The 21,916-nt window shown below is 34.0% G+C and overlaps 1 protein-coding gene across 2 annotated transcripts in view; it reads right to left on the bottom strand.

Annotated features, from left to right (window-relative positions):
* Positions 1–5,437: 5,437 nt before the first annotated feature.
* Positions 5,438–21,916, bottom strand: part of LOC149793586 (dehydrodolichyl diphosphate synthase complex subunit DHDDS-like) — a 38,907-nt gene continuing 22,428 nt past the window's right edge. For both annotated transcript variants that reach the window (XM_089967546.1, XM_089967547.1), the window contains exons 4-8: positions 21,297–21,413; positions 18,707–18,808; positions 18,058–18,172; positions 16,780–16,887; positions 5,438–10,986 (exon numbers count right to left, since the gene is read on the bottom strand). In XM_089967546.1, coding sequence (XP_089823672.1) covers positions 10,747–10,986; positions 16,780–16,887; positions 18,058–18,172; positions 18,707–18,808; positions 21,297–21,413 — 682 coding nt within the window. In that variant the 3' untranslated portion in view covers positions 5,438–10,746. The remainder of the gene's footprint in view (positions 10,987–16,779; positions 16,888–18,057; positions 18,173–18,706; positions 18,809–21,296; positions 21,414–21,916) is intronic.

Below are 21,916 nucleotides of genomic sequence, written 5' to 3'. Positions count from 1 at the left end.
ATCTATAGAGATGTCGTACTGACCACCCTCCTATATGGCGCCGAATCCTGGGTCACCTACAGCTGCCACCTCCGCCTCCTTGATCGCTTCCATCAGCGCTGCCTCCGCACCATCCTCAACATTCACTGGAGTGACTTCGTCACTAACACTGAAGTCCTCAAACAAGCAGGGATCACCAGCGTTGAGGCCACGCTCATGAAGATACAGCTTTGCTGGGCAGGGCACGTGTCCAGGAAGGAGGATCATCGCCTGCCAAAGATTGCACTGTATGGTGAGCTGTCAATTGGCCACCGTGATAGAGCACCTCGAAAGAGATATAAAGACACCTTGAGAAAGACCCTCACCACCTGTGGCATCGATCACCGCCAATGGGCATCACAAGCTGCTGACTGTGAAATCTGGCGACGTACAGTTCACCAGGCTGCTGATACTTTTGAACAAAACAGACGGGCCATCTTGGAGGAAAAACGATGGCGAAGAAAAAACCTCGAACCATCGGCAGCACCCACCACAACCCAGACATTCCCCTGCAGCCTCTGTGGACAGACGTGCCAATCACGTATAGGGCTCGTCAGCCACCAGCGCGTGCAATAGACATGGACATACCCCTTCCTAATCTTCACAAGCGAAGTCAAGCCAACAACAACAACTCATTTTCATACTATCTCAGTTAAACAGAATTAATAAACTGTATTTTTGGTTTGTATCATGCACACTTTTTATACCTATTTTTTCTATTTTTAGGAGAGGGTGTATGTTTTATGGAAGAACAAAAACTAAGATTTTTTTCAGGGTTGATTCAATGAGATTCATGGCATTAAAAGTGCCTATGTACAACTTTTCCTTGTGAAAAGGTGAATTTGTTGCATTGTAACAGCATTGTCACTGTCCTTTTTTAAAAAGAAATAAAGATTTAAAAACTCATTAGTACTGTTCTTCAATTGCAGTGTTAATAAACTTAATTTCACATCATTGTGTATATTTTGTTCTGCGACTCCACTGGAAATGCACATGAAAGACTGGTAACTTGTCCATCTACTGTCATGAATATTTTCAATCTGCAAAATAGCAGTAATGAGTGTCAGCTAAAGCTTTCATGTGCTGTTGTTAAAGTCCAGTGCATTGTCAAGGTAATTTATTTACTTTTTATTGGAAAATAAAATATGACCTCTAGCCTGTGCACATCCTTAGTCAAACAGATCCAAGATTACCTATTTAATATGCATGGATGTCATTCACGTGAACTCATCCCAAAATTGTGGTGATGTAAGTTTATAATACCAACTATTCTCAAATCTGATAAAAAAAAGATAGTCTCTAATGTTGACAACCTCAGTCAATAAAATGCAAAATCACAGATGATTTTTAAAATGTGCATCTGTCATAAATAATAATAATAATAATAATAATAATAATAACAATAACAATAATAATAATAATAATGAGGACTTTGTGTAGTGCCTAATCTTTCGAAGCTCTAAGTGCTTTACAACATTAGACAACACCTATAAGATAAAAAACATATATGATGATATGATTACAAAAAACAAATACCATGAAATTAGAAAACATAAAAAACATGCTGAAAATATTTAAGGTAGGAAACATTATTAGGTCTTTATGTTTGTTGTTGCAGTCGAAATAAGTGAATTTTAAGAGCACTCATGAATTGGATCACTATGTCTCTGTGTCTAAGTTCAGTGGGCAATTCATTCCACATTGCTGGGCCCTGGTATCCAAAAGAACATTGTCCATACGACTTTGTTTTCATAGTGGGAATAATAAGTATACGATTGTCAGAAGAGGAGCGTAAGTATCTTGCTGGTGTTTACACATGGGTGAGGTTGGATAGGTATGTTGGACTGGAGTCCATAAGTGAAACGAGGCACAGAGAACAAATATTGTGTTTGATTCTGGATCGAATGGATAGCCAGTGTAGGTACAGAGCAACGGGGAGGTCTGCCCTGATCATGGTACTCTAAGTATGATCCAAGCAGCTGTGTTTTGAACTTTTTGAAGTTTCTGGAGTAGATTCTCAGATGAACCAGACAGAATTGAGTTACAATAGCCCAGTCTTGAAAGTACTAATGAACACACGTTTTAGTGGCATCAACTGAAAGATATTTGCGAATCGAGCTGATGTGTCTCAGCTCATGATATGCAGCCTTGCATATGTTCATGACATGTTGGTGCAATGTGAAAGTACTGTTCAGAGTAGCACCTAGGTTTCATACTGACTGTGTGAATTTAATGTTGGTGTTGCTGATATTTATTGTTTGAGGTAAAGGATGTGAATGAGAAAGTCTTTGTGCTGTGATCAGAATGGCCTCAGTTTTATCATCATTCATCTGTAGCTCGTTACATGTCATCCATGATTTCACATCAGAAATGCACCTGTCTATACCTTGGATGGTAGCATCAACTTGAGTTGGGTGGCTAGATTTGTATATTTGGGTGTCATCAGTGTACAAATGGTGAGACACTGGATGATGATCTATAACACTTGAGAGCGGTTGAGTGTATATAATGAAGAGAACAGGTCCAAGAACAGACCCCTGTGGAACACCACAACATAGATTAACTGGGCTGGAGTGTATTCAATTTGCAGAAACAATCTGTGTCCTGTTGACCAAGTAGGACTTGAACCACAGTACAACTGTATCATGAATGCCAAACATATGCTGGAGACGGTGAAGTAATACATCATGATCTATTGTGTCAAATGCTGCAGACAAATAAAGGAGGATGAGAAATGTAATCTTTCCGCTATCCAAAGCAGAGAGAATGTCATTAACTAATTTTAGAATAATAGTTTCCGTACTGTGGCAAGGGCGATATGCAGATTGTACATTGCTAAAAAGACTGTTTGAATTCAGATGAGATACAAGCTGGGATAGAACAACCTTTTCTAAGATTTTTTATATGAATGGGAGATTAGAAACTGGGCGGTAGTTCTTTAAATTGTTATGGTCTGTGCTGGTTTTTTCAGCAGAGGCTTTACAATGGCAGTTTTGAAAAATGATGGGAATTAGCCGGATGAGAGAGAGGTATTAATAACATCAGTTAGTGAAGGCAATGCTGGATCTAAGCGCTCAAGCAGCAGTGATGTTGGAATTGGATCAAGTTCACATGACTTTAGTGCACTCTTCATCAGGATTGTATATACGAAATCCATAGAGACAGGTTCAAATGCTGCTAATGGTTGTCTCTCAAATTCTGTATCCCAACTGTATGGTGATGACGAGTCAATTGAAATTGTGGTGTCAAGCTTATCTCTAATGGCTTGTACTTTGTCACGGAAGAAATTTGCAAACATGTCCGAAAGGTCGACTGGAGAGAAGGTAGTTGGAAGTGGTGTACATTTGTTCCTTGACATTAGCTTGTTAGTAATCTTGAAGAGCTCATTGCAGCTGGAACTTTCCATGATCTTAGTACTGTAGTGGGCTGATTTTGCTGTATGGACTATATTTGTGACATTCTTGTTAGTGGCTTCATAGATTTGCTTATGAATAGTGAGTCTGGTGGAAAGCAAAAACCTCTCAGCTTTACGGCGGTCTTTTAGCAGTGCAAAGCTGGTCCCTAACAATGCTATACCATGTAGAACACTTCTGAATTGATACTCTGCACTTGGTAGCTGGGGCATGTTTGTCGAGCAATGAACGAAGGCAGTTATCGAGTTGTTCTGCTGTTACAGTAGGAGGTAAGCAAGTTGTTAGGTTTGTTTGGATGTCATGCATTAGTTTGGCTCTATTTATCATACGGAGGTTTCTCTTAGTAGCACATAAAGGTGGCGGGTTAGGGACTGATACATCAAGATGGTATATAATGCAGAGGTGATCTGATGCAAGTTCATGGGATACCAGGGAGGACCGTAGAATGTTATCATCAGGTCTATGAAAAATCCAGTCTAAGATGTGACCATGTTTATGGGTGGGTTGGTTAACTGACTGTTTGAGGTTGAAAACATTAATGGAATCTATGAGTTTTGATGTGTTTGGGTTTCCGGGACAGTCAAAGTGAAAGTTGAAATCTCCAAGAATAATCAGGTTTCCACTTATCAAATTTCCATACTCCATGAGATTTGGAAACTGCTCCAAAAGAGAGATTCAGGCATCTTGTTTTTTCTACTAGGAGGCGAGCGGTATAGTCAGAAAAAATGGACTGACCTTTGCTCCAGTGTGAGTGTGGTTTGGACTAGTTCAAACGATGTGTGGTAGAAATGTTGTGGTGTGGTTAAGATGTTTGATATGGAATTCTTTGTGATGACAGCAAGAGTGGTGGGTGAACGACTTGATGGAGTAACCAGTGGGTGTTAGATCCACGCACTTGGGCTCATCGCCTGATGTTTTTAGCCATGTGTCTGTCAAGAAAAAGAGGTCGATATTCTGGTCGCTGATAATATGAACTATTTCTGTGCACTTTTCTGGTGGTCCTACTGATTGGGCATTGAATAATGCAATACACAGAGGTATCTCTTGGATAGTTGATACAAAGGTTGATGATTTAATAGAGATTTGAATTAGGTTATCTAAATTAACAGTTGAACTTTTAAATTGTTGATCCAGAAAGGGCATAAGGGAGATAACTGGAATTCTTCCTGTTCTATGCCAGCCAGCTTTGAAGCAACGTTTCTTTTTTTCGCTACTGTTTACATTTAAGTAATGATGAATGCAGTCCCAGTTAGTTTACGCAAGAGCACAATGTAGTGTGGAGAGCCAAGGAGTGGTCATTTAAAGCAACTAATGAGGGTACATCATAGCATAAACCGGTTGACTGGTGAGTATCATGTGATGGCGGTTTGTTCAAAAATAAAGGAAGTTGTAGCAGTGGAGCAAGACAGCTGAGAAAAAGTCTAATTGTTCTCGTTTCCAAAACAAGGAGATGAAGAAACACATACGAACTGAACAGCCAATACATGATGAACACAATAACGTAGATGAAGAGAGGCAACAAGCACATATATCATGAAAACGGCACAAATAACGGAACAGCTGCTTCAAGCCGGTTAAGCGATAGCGGCTATATTTTGAATCATCTTTTTCATACATAACTGACCTCATTCAAGATCTTAATGTAAGCTTACATATAATATTGGATGAAGCTTCTAGAGTGTTCACATGCTGACATGCAGGTCGTTGACAAAACAGATATCACATAATGGGCCATACTATAAGCTAATACAAATATCTAGATTCACAGAGCTATCAAATTGACACTGAAAAAGGCAAATTCACCATTAGATAGAAACAGATAAAAAGTAAAACTGATATTGATAATTCATTAATCAAGAACTACTTAAGCAAATAAATTTTATATTTAAAATATGTATTAAAGTCAATTTCATACATGAACATTCAACAAGCTATATCAAAATGACATTCAAAAAAGGCAAAGTCCCCATTAGAAAGAAAGAAATAAAAACCATAAAATCAAGAAATATTGTAAGAAATGAATTTAATATTTAAAATATATATTAAAGTCAATTTCATGCATCACAATGCAACATGCTCCAACTAGCTACAAACACAGGGGCTTGTTAGAAAGATAATCTGGAGTATCCGTCCTTGTATCATGGGATGGGGGTTCTAACCTGTAACAATATATTGGGTTCTAACCTGAAAGTAACATAGTGATCCCATTCTAAAACAATAACCATGAATACACTTCATCAAATCTGAAAGTAACATAGTGATTCCATTCTAAAACAATAACCATGAATACAATTCATCAAATCTGAAAGTAACATAGTGATCCCATTCTAAAACAATAACCATGAATAGACATCATCAAATCTGAAAGTAACATAGTGATCCCATTCTAAAACAATAACCATGAATACACTTCATCAAATCTGAAAGTAACATAGTGATCCCATTCTAAAACAATAACCATGAATACACTTCATCAAATCTGAAAGTAACATAGTGATCCCATTCTAAAACAATAACCATGAATACACTTCATCAAATCTGAAAGTAACATAGTGATCCCATTCTAAAACAATAACCATGAATAGACATCATCAAATCTGAAAGTAACATAGTGATCCCATTCTAAAACAATAACCATGAATACACTTCATCAAATCTGAAAGTAACATAGTGATCCCATTCTAAAACAATAACCATGAATACAATTCATCAAATCTGAAAGTAACATAGTGATCCCATTCTAAAACAATAACCATGAACAGACATCATCAAATCTGAAAGTAACATAGTGATCCCATTCTAAAACAATAACCATGAATACACTTCATCAAATCTGAAAGTAACATAGTGATCCCATTCTAAAACAATAACCATGAATACAATTCATCAAATCTGAAAGTAACATAGTGATCCCATTCTAAAACAATAACCATGAACAGACATCATCAAATCTGAAAGTAACATAGTGATCCCATTCTAAAACAATAACCATGAATACACTTCATCAAATCTGAAAGTAACATAGTGATCCCATTCTAAAACAATAACCATGAATACAATTCATCAAATCTGAAAGTAACATAGTGATCCCATTCTAAAACAATAACCATGAATACACTTCATCAAATCTGAAAGTAACATAGTGATCCCATTCTAAAACAATAACCATGAATACACTTCATCAAATCTGAAAGTAACATAGTGATCCCACTCTAAATCAATAACCATGAATAGACATCATCAAATCTGAAAGTAACATAGTGATCCCATTCTAAAACAATAACCATGAATACACTTCATCAAATCTGAAAGTAACATAGTGATCCCATTCTAAAACAATAATCATGAATAGACATCATCAAATCTGAAAGTAACATAGTGATCCCATTCTAAAACAATAACCATGAATAGACATCATCAAATCTGAAAGTAACATAGTGATTCCATTCTAAAACTATAATCATGAATACACTTCATCAAATCTGAAAGTAACATAGTGATTCCATTCTAAAACAATAACCATGAATACACTTCATCAAATCTGAAAGTAACATAGTGATTCCATTCTAAAACTATAATCATGAATACACTTCATCAAATCTGAAAGTAACATAGTGATTCCATTCTAAAACAATAACCATGAATACACTTCATCAAATCTGAAAGTAACATAGTGATCCCACTCTAAATCAATAACCATGAATAGATATCATGAAATCTGAAAGTAACATAGTGATCCCATTCTAAAACAATAACCATGAATAGACATCATCAAATCTGAAAGTAACATAGTGATCCCATTCTAAAACAATAACCATGAATAGACATCATCAAATCTGAAAGTAACATAGTGATCCCATTCTAAAACAATAATCATGAATACACTTCATCAAATCTGAAAGTAACATAGTGATCCAATTCTAAAACAATAACCATGAATACACTTCATCAAATCTGAAAGTAACATAGTGATCCCATTCTAAAACTATAATCATGAATACACTTCATCAAATCTGAAAGTAACATAGTGATTCCATTCTAAAACAATAACCATGAATACACTTCATCAAATCTGAAAGTAACATAGTGATTCCATTCTAAAACAATAACCATGAATAGACATCATCAAATCTGAAAGTAACATAGTGATCCCATTCTAAAACTATAATCATGAATACACTTCATCAAATCTGAAAGTAACATAGTGATTCCATTCTAAAACAATAATCATGAATACACTTCATCAAATCTGAAAGTAACATAGTGATCCCATTCTAAAACAATAACCATGAATACACTTCATCAAATCTGAAAGTAACATAGTGATTCCATTCTAAAACAATAATCATGAATACACTTCATCAAATCTGAAAGTAACATAGTGATCCCATTCTAAAACTATAATCATGAATACACTTCATCAAATCTGAAAGTAACATAGTGATTCCATTCTAAAACAATAACCATGAATACACTTCATCAAATCTGAAAGTAACATAGTGATCCCATTCTAAAACTATAATCATGAATACACTTCATCAAATCTGAAAGTAACATAGTGATTCCATTCTAAAACAATAACCATGAATACACTTCATCAAATCTGAAAGTAACATAGTGATCCCATTCTAAAACTATAATCATGAATACACTTCATCAAATCTGAAAGTAACATAGTGATCCCATTCTAAAACTATAATCATGAATACACTTCATCAAATCTGAAAGTAACATAGTGATTCCATTCTAAAACAATAACCATGAATAGCCATCATCAAATCTGAAAGTAACATAGTGATCCCATTCTAAAACAATAACCATGAATAGCCATCATCAAATCTGAAAGTAACATAGTGATCCCATTCTAAAACTATAATCATGAATACAATTCATCAAATCTGAAAGTAACATAGTGATCCCATTCTAAAACAATAACCATGAATACAATTCATCAAATCTGAAATAAAAGACTTATCCCATTTTCAAACAATGTGAAAATTTAGCGATGAAACAGAAAAAAATATGTACCTGTTTGTGGCAATGGAAGTTATGAATTCCAAATAACATGAAGTATCCTTCTGTGCATCAAGGCTTATTGGGCCAGAAATTATGATTGTCATCAAATCAAAATGGAGAGTTAAAGTTGCTGATAAATTAAAATACAAAAGTGACAAGTCGTAAGTAGGCAAAATCTTCAAGTAGCAACATGGTAAGACACTTCGATATATTTGAGTATGCTGACTGCATAAATTCACACCTATTTTTTAAACCACACCATCTTGTGTCAATTTATGGGAAATGATGTAAGCTTACATACCAAATGTAATTAAAATCTGAGTCTCAGCAGTGTCCATGAGTTCAGCCAATCAGATGTAAGATAACCTCATTAATATATGAGTATGTTACTAATCAATCTCATCCGTGATACTTATGACACCAAGTACAATACAAAGGATCGTTCTGTATATCTAGTATTACAGAACAGAAATTTTCTGCAATATCTAATTTTCCTTAATACTATTTTACATTTGTACTTAATGTCTGTTTAAGATGTGATCTGTCTATTGAGTAGACTGTTTATTTATCTGAGGTGTCCATTGATCCCATATGAGCTAAGTCCTGAGACAAATTAACTTTTCCAAAACTTCCAGACCTGCATGTTGGATTACATGTACACAGACCACCGTTTCTCAGCATGAACTGAATTAGTGGTGTTGCCTTGTATGTTGACACAACTGATGTTGAAATCATTTTTATGCAAAACAGATTTAATAATTGTAAATACATTCCGAGATGCTCAGATGAAAATTTCACTGAGTTACAGACACATATATCATTCACACTGCTGAGCTGAACAAACTGGAGTAAGTACACATGGTTAGTTTGGATATGGTGATTTACGAAATGAACTGATAATAGAGGTAACTGTCATTATAATGGCCAAGATTACTGCTACTGATTGTTTTTGGAGGTAACAACTCTTTGGAAAGACCATGCCTATAATTCTGGGGTATTATAATCCTTCATTATATTGTCAATGGAACAGGTATAAATGAGAAAAATGAGTCTGAAATCTGTAAAGGATATTTGCTTGATTGGGTGAATAATATATTTCATTGAGTGGGCAAAAATGCTAGTTTTTTTTACCCACAAGGTAAAATATATGTTATTAACTCAGAACAAGTAAATTTTTCATCTTAATTTATGCTCAGATGTAATGGTTAGCGATATATATAATAAATTAAAGCAGCTGATTTATAATGATGTCCCAAACAACGTCATCTATTTATTGTCCATGTTCAGCTGTTAATGTATATTCACACAAAGACTGTCAGTAGTAACATAATTCTCTTTCCTAATTCAAGGAAGAAAGGCAAATAAACAAAAAAGTGAGGAAAAAATATCCTGTTGTGGGATTTCAATGGGCACTTCAACATGGCAGGTGGCTATACTTACCTCTATACCAAGCAACCTACATCGCAGACAATATTTTTTTATCACAAAGTTCTCGATGTCTGTTGAGTGCAGTGAGAATATATTTTTTGTAATTCACTCCAGTGAATATTCTAAATTATTTCTAATGGAAAATCTATTAATTCACGGTCTAGTATAAAATAAAAATATATACTTCATATCTATCATACTTATTTTTAAATTTCATACTATTTTCATATATATAAAACTATTTATTTGTCTAGATACAGAGTTAACTTACTATCCTCTGGCATTTCTTATGAGAATAAAATTATAATGAATACCAATGTCATGATAAACATTGTAAAGTTTTGTTTAAAGGGGAATTCCTGTCTGATTTAAGAGCTGAATATTCTATTATAAAGATCAAATTTACAATTAATACATTGGTTTCTACACTATTTCTGTCAGAATCTGAATGTTTCATTGTAATCACAATCTTTTTAATCAGAGTTGACTGTACAAAATTATTAACTGGAACACCATATATTTTAATTTTCAAGCCTAGTCCAACTGCAAATGACACAAACCATGATCTGCTGGCATATAATGTGTTGGTAGAACTGAGTCTATGATGTTTGTTCTACAGATTACTCTGAACAAACTGCAGCAATCCAGATTTGCTGGTGCATTAGGCAATAAAAGATTTGGGTCTGTGCAGTTTGCAGTTGAAAATGACCTATAAGTGAGTACATCTGTAATTAAATAAACAATTTACAAACACATTTAAGTACAATTTAACTGCAAAGTGTTTCACAGCTGGCCATGTATCACAACATGCTAACAATGGTGTAACAAACAAAATAAACTTAATTAAACAAGTTGATCAGGAAATCCATATTCACTGAGAGGAACTGGACACGGATCTTTTCTTAGCTAAGTCATCAAAAAACCAGTCTCTCTTGGAATCAATATACTGAAGAAATTTATTCACTCTTTCCTGCCGATCTTTGGCATACTGCTGAACTAAAGTTTGACAGTTTGAATGGTCTAATGTCTTGCTGACTTCTTTCATAACACAGTGATAATCTGATTCTCTCTGCTGACGGTCTAGATTCATCTTGTTACTTTGCTTCGCAGACTGTAAGATAAACAAATAACAGACTAGCAGTATGCAGACTTTCTGTAGCAACTAATAGTTCATATTGATGTATGTCCCATGATTGATTTTATTAATACATTTGAAGTATGAGGTTCTAAACTAAACTACTAAATGAATGCATGTTCCAATAAAGGATTTCATCATTCCATTTTAAGTATCAATTTACATATGACAATAGTAATGGGATGAAGTATAGTAACAGTTTACATACATTAGTATGATATGATGTAACAGTTTACATGCAACAGTAGTAATGGAATGAAGTAACAGTTTACATGCTTCAGTAGTACACAGATCAAATAACAGTTTACAAAGAGTAGTAATGGGATCAAGTAACAGTTTACATACTAAAGTAGTACTGGGATCCAGTGTACTGTATATTTCATTTAATTTATAATTGATTAAATGTAATTGTTTGTAAGTTTTAAAATCTTTTTATTTTAATTTCATTACATGTCAATGTAATGTAATCTTGTTTACTTGATTTGGCATTTTTTTGCTATAGAAAATTCAGTTTGACCTGACTCTTTTCATAAACACCTAATAACAGTAACAGTGTTTCTATTTTTGACTTAGTAAAATGATTGGCTTTAATCAAGGTCATACTGGGAGTACGTGATTTTAGATGTAAACAGCCTCTATTTCACAATTTTAGGTTTTCTGAAATAGCTCAGTAGTTAGTTTTAATAGTGATGTTTAGATAGATATTTCTCAGTTTGGGCTTTTACCTTGGACACTGGAAAGTGTTTTGTTGTGACCAACTTGGAGTTGTAATTTAATTTTTATTCAAATTATTTGGATTCTAAAAGATAATTCTTTTTCCTGGAAATATCTGAGTGCTCATACATAATTCTTGGACAAAGACATTTCTTTAAAGTTTATTCGGAATTCAAACACTGGAATATTATTTTCTGTGGTTCACAAAGAACTGTAATCACATCGGCGATATACCTACTACAGTATACGTCACTGCCTTCCATTCTGGAATTTTCATCAGGACTTGAACTTGGATTCATTAGAACATTTCATTATTAGGACTTCTCAAATTTAATTCATGGATTTTTCTTGGATTTTTTCTGGATTTGATTTCTTAAAGCCTTAAGTTCTTATTTTTCCATTTTTCCATTGTTTTTCAATGGAAATAAATTATTTGTTAAATTTTTCAAAGCTTGTTGTTTTCACTCTACCTTTTGTTACTGTTTATTAGCGACTAAACACATAGCACAAGGCACAGTTTACATCCTACAGTAGTACTGGGATCAAGTCACAGTTTACATACTACAGTAGTAATGGGAGCAAGTACCAGTTTACATCCTACATTATTAATGGGATCAAGCAACAGTTTACATAGTACAGTAGTAATGGGAGCAAATAACAGTTTACATCCTACAGTAGTAATGGGATCAAGCAACAGTAGTAATGGGATCAAGCAACAGTTTACCTACTACAGTAGTACTGGGATCAAGAAACAGTTTATGTACTACAGTAGTAATGGGATCAAGCAACAGTTTACATAGTACAGTATTAATGAGAGCAAGTAACAGTTTACCTCCTACAGCATTAATGGGATCAAGCAACAGTAGTACTGGGATCAAGCAACAGTTTACCTACTACAGTAATACTGGGATGAAGAAACAGTTTACATACTACAGTAGTACTGGGATCAAGAAACAGTTTACATACTACAATAGTATTGGGAGCAAGCAACAGTTTACATAGTACAGTGGTAATGGGATCAAGTAACAGTTTACATTCTACAGTACATGTACTGGGTTCAAGCAACAGTTTACATACTACACTAGTACTGGGATCAAGCAACAGTTTACATAGTACAGTAGTACTGGGATGAAGTAACAGTTACATACTAGAGTAGGACTGACATCAAGTAACAGTTTACACACAGTAGTACTGGGATCAAGTAATAGTTTACATGCAGTGGTACTGAGATCAAGTAATAGTTTACATACAGTAGTACTGTAATGAAGTATCAATGATACAAAGCTTATACCAACAGAAAATTGATTGATGATAATTTATTTTTATTAGTTAAGTTCACCTATAAAGCATTTTAAACTAGACTTATTCATGATGGATGCATCACAAAGAGCCTGCTCAAGTCATTGGGAAATCAGGGTCCATGGCTCTTCTAAATGATAAAGTAGAATGCTGGCAAATAAACTAATTCATGGTATTGTTTGTAAAAGGTGCCTGGCAAATATGGCTGAAATCCAACAATGCAAACAAACCTTCATAAAATTATGCTGCATCAATTAAAGTCAGATGAAGAAGCAATTTGATGCCAAAACTCCTGTAAATGATGTCATGAAATGGTGGCAATCAAAAACATTTTTAAGGTCTCATCAATGTAAGTCACTTACAAAAATCAGGATGATGTGTTATCGGCAGAAATAACTACGTAAAAGAAATCATAGAATGTTGGAAATCAAAATCATTCAAGGTCTATCAATATAAAGCTACATATCAGATTTGGGTGAAATCCAACAAACATTGGTTAAGTTAAGATGCAGAAACCAAAGTCAGGAATATGAGCAATCAGGGGGCACAACTCCATCAAATGATGCACAGAATCCTGGAAATCGAACACATTCAAGGTTTCATCTATATGACAGCACATACCAAAGTCACAAAAATGTGCAATGAAGGGGAATAACTTGTGTAAATAAATGCAGGAAATGCAGTAAATCAATGCACCATCAATAGAATGCTGTTTGCCAATTTTGATTATCTGTCAATGCCAGAATATTGCAGACAAGTTATCATGAATTACCAACAATGATCTTTCTATGAAAACAATAGGATCCCTTCCCCAATCCATGTATTTAAAGTACCAACAAACATGATCTCTCTATGGAAATAACAGGACCCTTTCTGTAAGCCAAGAATTGAAAGTATCAATAAAGAAATGATCTCTCTATGAAAAGAATAGGATCCCTTCCCCAATCCATAAATTTAACATACCATTAAAAATGTCATTTTTAGCAAAAACACTCAAATTGACACCCTAGAAAATGCATTGATAGGAAGTATTTTCAGAAATGTTTTGATTGGTCAAATTGATGTGTCATGAAAGCCCTACATTGCAGAATATACTTATCTTTATTTGAACAGTCTGAACAGTCACCAGTACCAGGTATTATAAACGCAGTTCATATTTCTATCCATAAAATTGACATTATCATGGTTCCTACAACAATACCATACTTTCTGGTATTGAACTGCAAAAAGCTGGACTATGAACTTTGAACTGCCATTGCTGTTACATTATGTACTGGCAGATCCAACCCTGCAATGTTTGTTCTGTAATTTATCCAAAAAATGATGACACTGACTTGATGCATTATGTGGTGGCATGTCAGGATCAAAACTATCTGCATTGTCATGACATGTGTGTTGATATGACAGTTTATGTGACATTTTTCCTTTGCTACAAATGATAGCATTAATTAGCCTAAAACAAAAATTTTAAAAACTTCTTCAATAAGGAGGCACTAACCCTTTACAAAGTAATACAGACTGGTTAATGAGATTCACACAGATCTATTAAACTGCAGAAAAATTTTTGATGCTACGTATGTTGGTTGGTTTTTAAAATATATTTGGCAAAACGAGTAAAATATTAAAATAAACTAGAGACAAACAGTCATACATATAATTATATTGTTATAAAGGATATACAATATATCAATTTAAATTATACAATTTTTTATATAGTGCATTAGCATTAAGTCTATTAGGATACAGAGTATCTAACTTATGAATCCAATAAGTTTCTTTCATAAGTCTATTCATGTCACCATGCACAATATCTATTGGCATGAAAGAAAAATCAAGTAGAGAGTGATTACTGGTGTTAAAGTGTGTTGAAACATTGAGAACACCGGTGTCTGTTACATTTAGATGAAGAAAAGTGTATTTTTTTATTTTCTGTCTGTTTAGTTCTGATTAAAAAATTTTGCAAATTCTTGGGTCTTCTATAAGCGAGAACTGGTTTAATTTTGAAAAGTGATTTGACGCTAGTTTTATTGGATAAATTTAGGAGACTATAATATTTATTAATTATACAACCTATGTTCTCAATGTGCAAACATAAGAGAAAGTACTTCTTTCAGTAGTGCTAATAGAAAAGAGGTATTTTCTCTACGCGATAACACTAACTGCATATCAACTGACGTGATTTATTTAATAACCTGTAAAAAATGTAGCATGCAATATGTTGGACAAACACTACAACAAGTTTCTAAGAGAATGAATAATCATCGCTTTCATATAAAAAATTACAGAGATCCTTAGTTTTCCTCTAATGTTTCAACACACTTTAACACCAATAATCACTCTCTACTTGATTTTTCTTTCATGCCAATAGATATTGTACATGGTGACATGAATAGACTCATAAAAGAAACTTATTGGATTCATAAGTTAGATACTCTGTATCCTAATGGACTTAATGCTAATGCACTATATAAAACTGTATAATTTGAATGGATATATTGTATATCCTTTATAACAATATAATTATATGTATGACTGTTTGTCTCTAGTTTATTTTAATATTTTACTAATTCAAGTTTCATTAGAGACTCATGTATCTTTTAGATCCTGTCATATATAATTGTTATGATAATGATTATCTTTTATGACATTATGTAATGACGTAATTGTTGTTTTAAAATAAAAGAGGTCATCCGTTACTTTCAAAACATTTCGTGCCTGAAGAAGCATACATTAAATGTGAAACTAGTTGCACAGAATTTTCGGCGTTTGTGTTGTTTTTTTAATCACAATTTGGCAAAATGAGACAACTTTGATTTAATTTAAAGCGTCAAATAATTTTTTCCTCAATTTTCCTATATTATGTTGAGATATTGAAATAATATTGTCGTTGTGGGGATTAACACCATTTTTCAGCAAACAATAGGCTATGTATGGCGGCCAGTATTAATGGTGGAGGAAAAACCTGGGAAAACCCCGGGAAGAACCACCGACCCACGAGAAGCTACTGGCAAGCTTTCTGACATACCCACATTGGCCGAATCCTAGACTCGAACCCATGCAGAAAGAGGTGAAATGGCAGTGATCCGTAACTGAAAGCGCTTTAGACCACTCGGCCATTCGGGGCCCCTGATATTGAAATAAGTGTTAAAATCACTAGCAGCATATCATATGATTTCTCCTTTGTTTGATAAGTAAGGTAAAACTTGAATAATGTAAATATAAAATTTTCTGCATAACCTGAATGTCTTTCATAGTCATATGGGGTTGTCTTCTGCCTGCAACTTTAACAACTTTTAACAATGCAAAACATGTAACAAAAATTCTGGCACTTTGCACTTTTAAAATTCAAGTGCATTTAATTTTAAAATGCACCAGCAGTCCACAACAAGGCAAAGGATGCCATTCCCTATTATCCCTTACCATGGCACTGTACTCCTTTACCTACAGATTACACATTCATACCAGTTTCACTAATAGGGGTCTGAGCACTGGTACTAAAATATATCTAGCATGTGTGTAGCACATATTGGAAAAAACTTCCTACCTTGGATTAGTGAAAGCATTGATTTGATTTCCCATGATACAAGTAATAACCCAGGAGAGCTAGTGGTAACCACTTGGCTGTGTGTTTATTTCTAAAGTTTCCCATAAACAATTGTCAAAATTCCATCCAGTCTTATGTCTGTCATCAAAAAATGTTTTTATTTTTCATTATTAAACATGTTGCCAACATATTTTTTACAACTTGCAACTGACCTGAACGGCATCATAATTTTTCTGGTAGTGAAGTATGGCTGCATAGAAGTGCCATACACTAAACTCTGGCCACAGCACTTTCACAAAGGCCAAAACACTGAATGAGCTCTGAAAGAGATAATGTCAAGAGAATAAAATCCTGTAAATTTGTTTATTTTTGTGCATAATAATTTCATAGTTATGTGAAAAATTGAATTTACAACAGTACTTACATTTATAGATTGGGAAAGAAGTCTTGATGTGTCCAATTAAAGGAACATGTTCACAGAATTGTTCAATTTGTTGTTTGCAGTAATCATAAAATTACAACAGTACCAAGCAGGATACATCATATATCCAGCCCATGTTTAACAGTCCTATAAGTAGGCATTAGTAGGTATTGCTGATCTGGAGATTACTGACTAATACATATCAATGACCTTGACCTATGTCTTTAGACCCTAAGATCTAAAGGTTTCTTTCTTAACATCCATGATGACTGGCCATGGAATTTACTGTGTATCATTATTGTGCAAAATATGTTTCTCTTCCAGTTCCAAAGACTCAGACCTTTAATCATTAAAAACCAAATCAATAGGCATTTCTCATACCTTAAGTGCAAAAAAGCCATGTACAGACTCTATAAAAAAAAAGTTATAACACAATATGTAAACCATCAACAAACTCTAGCAAGTGCACCTGGTTGAGAAATGACATTTTTGTGCAGAAACTGTGTCATATTTCAGCAACAGTAACCTTGACCTTTGACTTTCTTTCACCAAAATCAATATGCTTGTTCCTTACTCCAAGTGCAATCCATCTACAACATATAATTCTGGTGTCTGGTGTAGAACAAAAGTTGTTTATTTATTTTAGTTTGTGACCTTGATCTTTGACATCTGACAATGTAACTCCAATACTATTTGGCTTCTTCTTATGCCATATGCAAACCTTCCCCAAAGTTTGGTCTAGGTCTGTACTGTGGAACTAACATTAGGAGTGCTCTTCAGACAAAATGAACATCTGAGAGAGTGACAGGTGTAGACAATGAAAGACAGCATATTTTGTTTCTTAGCTCTAACAGGTGATCACTGGTGAAACAAATGAATTCCTAAAGTGCAGATTTACTTTAGCATTTGTCATCTGAAAACACCAACTCCACTTCTTACTGAATGAAAAACTGATAGAGTAAATACGTCATAAATTCATCTGGTTTCAATATATAATATTCATGACGTATCTATGCAAGTGAGACAAAGTGAGAGGTGTGTGGTAAGAGAGAGAAAGAGGAAACTTTACCTGCCACAGTAGAAAGTCACTCAGCCTGACCTCCCCTGATGTGCGAATCAACAAATCAGGATCAGCGGACTTGTTGGTATACAAGCATTTCTCAAGCAAATCTTCTGAGATATCACTGTTAAGAATACAAAAGTACCATAAAACTCAAAAAGACTGAAGTATGCATTAAAGCTCTGATTATCCAAATGCCAGAATGGAGAAGATATTTCATTAAAAAATAAAATGTGCATGTATGAACTTTGATAAACAAGGGAAAAAAGTCAATTAAATGGGTGATAACTTTGTTGCTTTAAATGATATAACATTACACAACTGACATAAATCATAATAAACTCATGTTCATGTTTTTGATATTACATATATATATGTATATATGAAAGACAAAGACATGTGCTAGGCATTAAAAGTTTACTTCAAAGTTCTTTTACACACTATTATGCAAATTGCCAATTTAAAGCAGATTTTCATCATATGATAAATTTAATGTTACAGTTGTGCTCTTTCCCATAAAATTTATAAAACTATATAACTAGTTTCATTCTTTTAATTAACAATGGTTTATGCATTATATAAATTACATATTTTGTTTCATAAATTTCAAAAGAAATGAGAATCAATTAAAATCCTCCATGTTGCACACTGTTCTGACCTTTCTTTTAACATTCCCACTTGAATACCTTCTGCCAGTTCTCTGATAGCTGTACTGATCTCATCACGGGAGGTATATGCAAAGCATACATTTAGGACGGCCCTGGAAGAGGCATATAAAAAGTACTTATTCAATAAGAATGTTCAGGAAATTGACAATAAATGACTTGACAATAAATGATGACTTGACAATAAATGACCTGACAATAAAATGACCATGTCAGAAGATACCAAACTTTTTATTAAATTATTTTTCTCCAGTTATGCTAGTGATCTCATTACATAATGATAACTTTCTTTGCTACCCTCCCATTACAGCTGTCCCACAAAGATGGAAAAACAACTTTCTGTTGATATACAATTATTTATTTCTAAATATTACATAGACAAAAGGGAGCAACTGTTACAGGTACACTCTCATTGATTTGAACTGTTTAGTTTTGACATTTACCATGGAAAATTACATTTGTGCATACTTAGAATAAATTCTGGTGTCCCCAAATTCATATAATCATAACTGAAAGCTTAGTCATTTGACTTTTCTGACTGACAATTTGTATTAATCTTCACAACAGTCCCTCTGTAAAATACATCCTAGTCTAAAGCAAGGGTCAATTATTATTTTAGCTCTCTGGCGTAAACATGAAAGTTGTTCAGATGACAATGCCTTATGACAACAAATTACAATCAAGCTTAAGTTACAACATCAGTTTTCCAGGACTATAGCTAACTAAATAGAATTTTCAAGGAAAAGTTAAACAAAAATCTTCATATATAATCAACCCAGAAATTGAATATGGAACTGTAAGTGCTGAATTTGCTGGCAGCAGTCTCTCTCTTTTTCTCTTTTTTTTTTAAAACTGTATTCAAGGATATACTAAAAACAGTAAGAACTGCCAATACTGCTACAAAATTATGCAATGTAGACAGGGCTGTTCCAATAAAATATAACTGAGGTAACCCAGAGAAGGCAAGAAATGCCAATACTGCTGCAAAATTATGCAATGTAGACAGGGCTGTTCCAATAAAATATAACTGAGGTAACCCAGAGAAGGCAAGAAATGCCAATACTGCTGCAAAATTATGTGATGTAGATAGGGCTGTTCCAATAAAATATAACTGAGGTAACCCAGAGAAGGCAAGAAATGCCAATACTGCTGCAAAATTATGTGATGTAGATAGGGCTGTTCCAATAGAATATTATTGGGATAACCCAGAAAAGGCAAGAACTGCCAATACTGCTGCAGTAGTCCTCATATATGCAGTTTCTAATTTAGCATCATCATCATTTGAACACTTTTAGTAATCTGAGTACTCAACATATATTTTTAAACATGAAAATTTCCTGGGTACCATGTCCTGGAGATATATATGAAGCAGCCCTCGAACATTCGGTTCAAATCACATTTACCAACACACGTTTAGGTTTTACTTGCAAAAAGGTATAATAATCTTTCTCAAGCAATCAATCAATAAGTTTTGCCACTAAAAAGTTAATAAAGTTGCTGGCCCTATTTCATTATTTGATTCAGAAACATTTCAGCAAAATCAAATGTTACAACACATCAACATTTCCATTCATTTCAAATACCAGACACACAATACTCTGTTGATCACTTTGATAACAGTGTTAGCTTTTTTCATGCCTGAGATTCCAACAGAATCATTTTTAAATGAATCAAAGAGCTATATAAGATGACCGAATTCCATAGCAACAGTCATCAATATACAGCTTTTTTTGCCCTGAATATCAAGTAATTTGTAACAATCAAATTTAATTCATTGTCCTACATCAATAAACACAGTGTTACACAAACATGATGCAGTTAGGAGCCTTGGTCCAATTTCACCAATACAGGTCTTAAAAGTTAAGTGTTGATTTAAGATATTTGATTAGTCAGTTTTAAGTTAGAAAAACAATTCACCCAGCCAGATTACTGAAATCAAGACAAAAGTTTAAGTCCATCCTTAAGTTTCATTCATGAAATCTTCACCTGGAAAGCAGAGCCGAAATGGTCTTGATTTCCACTTCTGTGGTCATGGGTTTGATCTGTTTTCTCTATATTTTTAGTTCCTTCCACTGCAAGGCATTATTATGCCAACATGAGAGCCACCAAAAACAATCACAGAGCTCTAACTAAGTAGCATATTTGTTTATTTTACATAGAGAAAATGCATACAAGTTTTTTAGTACACTGAAATTAACTGAAAAACTTTTTAGTTTTAAGAATTTAGTTCTACGCTGTCAGCATATTGCTCCTATAGTCTGATCAGAATAGACAATGCTACTATTTCAAGTTCCAGATGTTTCATGCAAATCTGCAATGTAGCTGTAGCCAATCAATTGAGAAAAGTCACACAAACAGCGCTATATAACTGAATGGACCTGAACTAGTTTTTGATCACTAAGACACAAGATGTATTCTAAAGGCACAAAGAAAGGTCTAACTTTAAAAAAAAAATGCAAAAAAGTTCCAGACCAGGAAGAAAAATTACACAATTTGTTTAAATAGACAAGCCTTTACATTTCTGCATTTATTTGCTCTTCCTTTGAAAACTGTCTAAGGCAATGTTAATATTGTTGGCTTTACCTTGTGTTATGTTTTGAGAGATTGACAGCTTCAGCCACAAGTTCCTGCAGGTCTCTAGGCAACAAGGACAGGTTACCCAGTACATGAATACATACTTCATGTTTCTGTATTAATTCCCTAAAATGGAAAGTAACAATGTTCTAACAAAAAGAATGCAAATTTTAAAGTGAATTATGTTTCTCTGAGAATATTTACCCAATCACATTACATTAGGAATATTAGTCTGTTACACTGTGAATCCAGCCTGACAAAAAAGATGAAAATTGTATTTTCTTGTCTCTCTCATGTAGACAAAGGGCAATAACTCTTGCCACATTACCTCCCCATGCCACTGACTGGTGTAGCTAGCTTTTAGGTGGCAGGGTCCAGTTTCGTAAATTGGCCCCATGGCAAATATGGTGTGACTTTTTCAGCTTTTATTGTTTACTATTTATAGATATGGATACATTTGTGAACTAAGTGTTTTGGGCTTGTGTTGTTCTTGAAATTGATGTCAGGCATGTACACCTTCCATTGTTGCTCTGCAGTATGTTGATAGTGAAATACCAATAGTTGGCTCGGAAGAAGAGCTAGCCTCCCATAGCAGTAGACATGTGGGTTCAAGGCATGTAGAATATCTC

The sequence above is a fragment of the Sinohyriopsis cumingii genome, chromosome 8 (assembly GCF_028554795.1).
Source record: "Sinohyriopsis cumingii isolate HCF-2022 chromosome 8, ASM2855479v2, whole genome shotgun sequence".
Classification (NCBI taxonomy): domain Eukaryota; kingdom Metazoa; phylum Mollusca; class Bivalvia; order Unionida; family Unionidae; genus Sinohyriopsis; species Sinohyriopsis cumingii.
The sequence above is the reverse complement of the archived record's forward strand: the minus strand, read 5'-3'. Positions and strand labels throughout refer to the sequence as shown.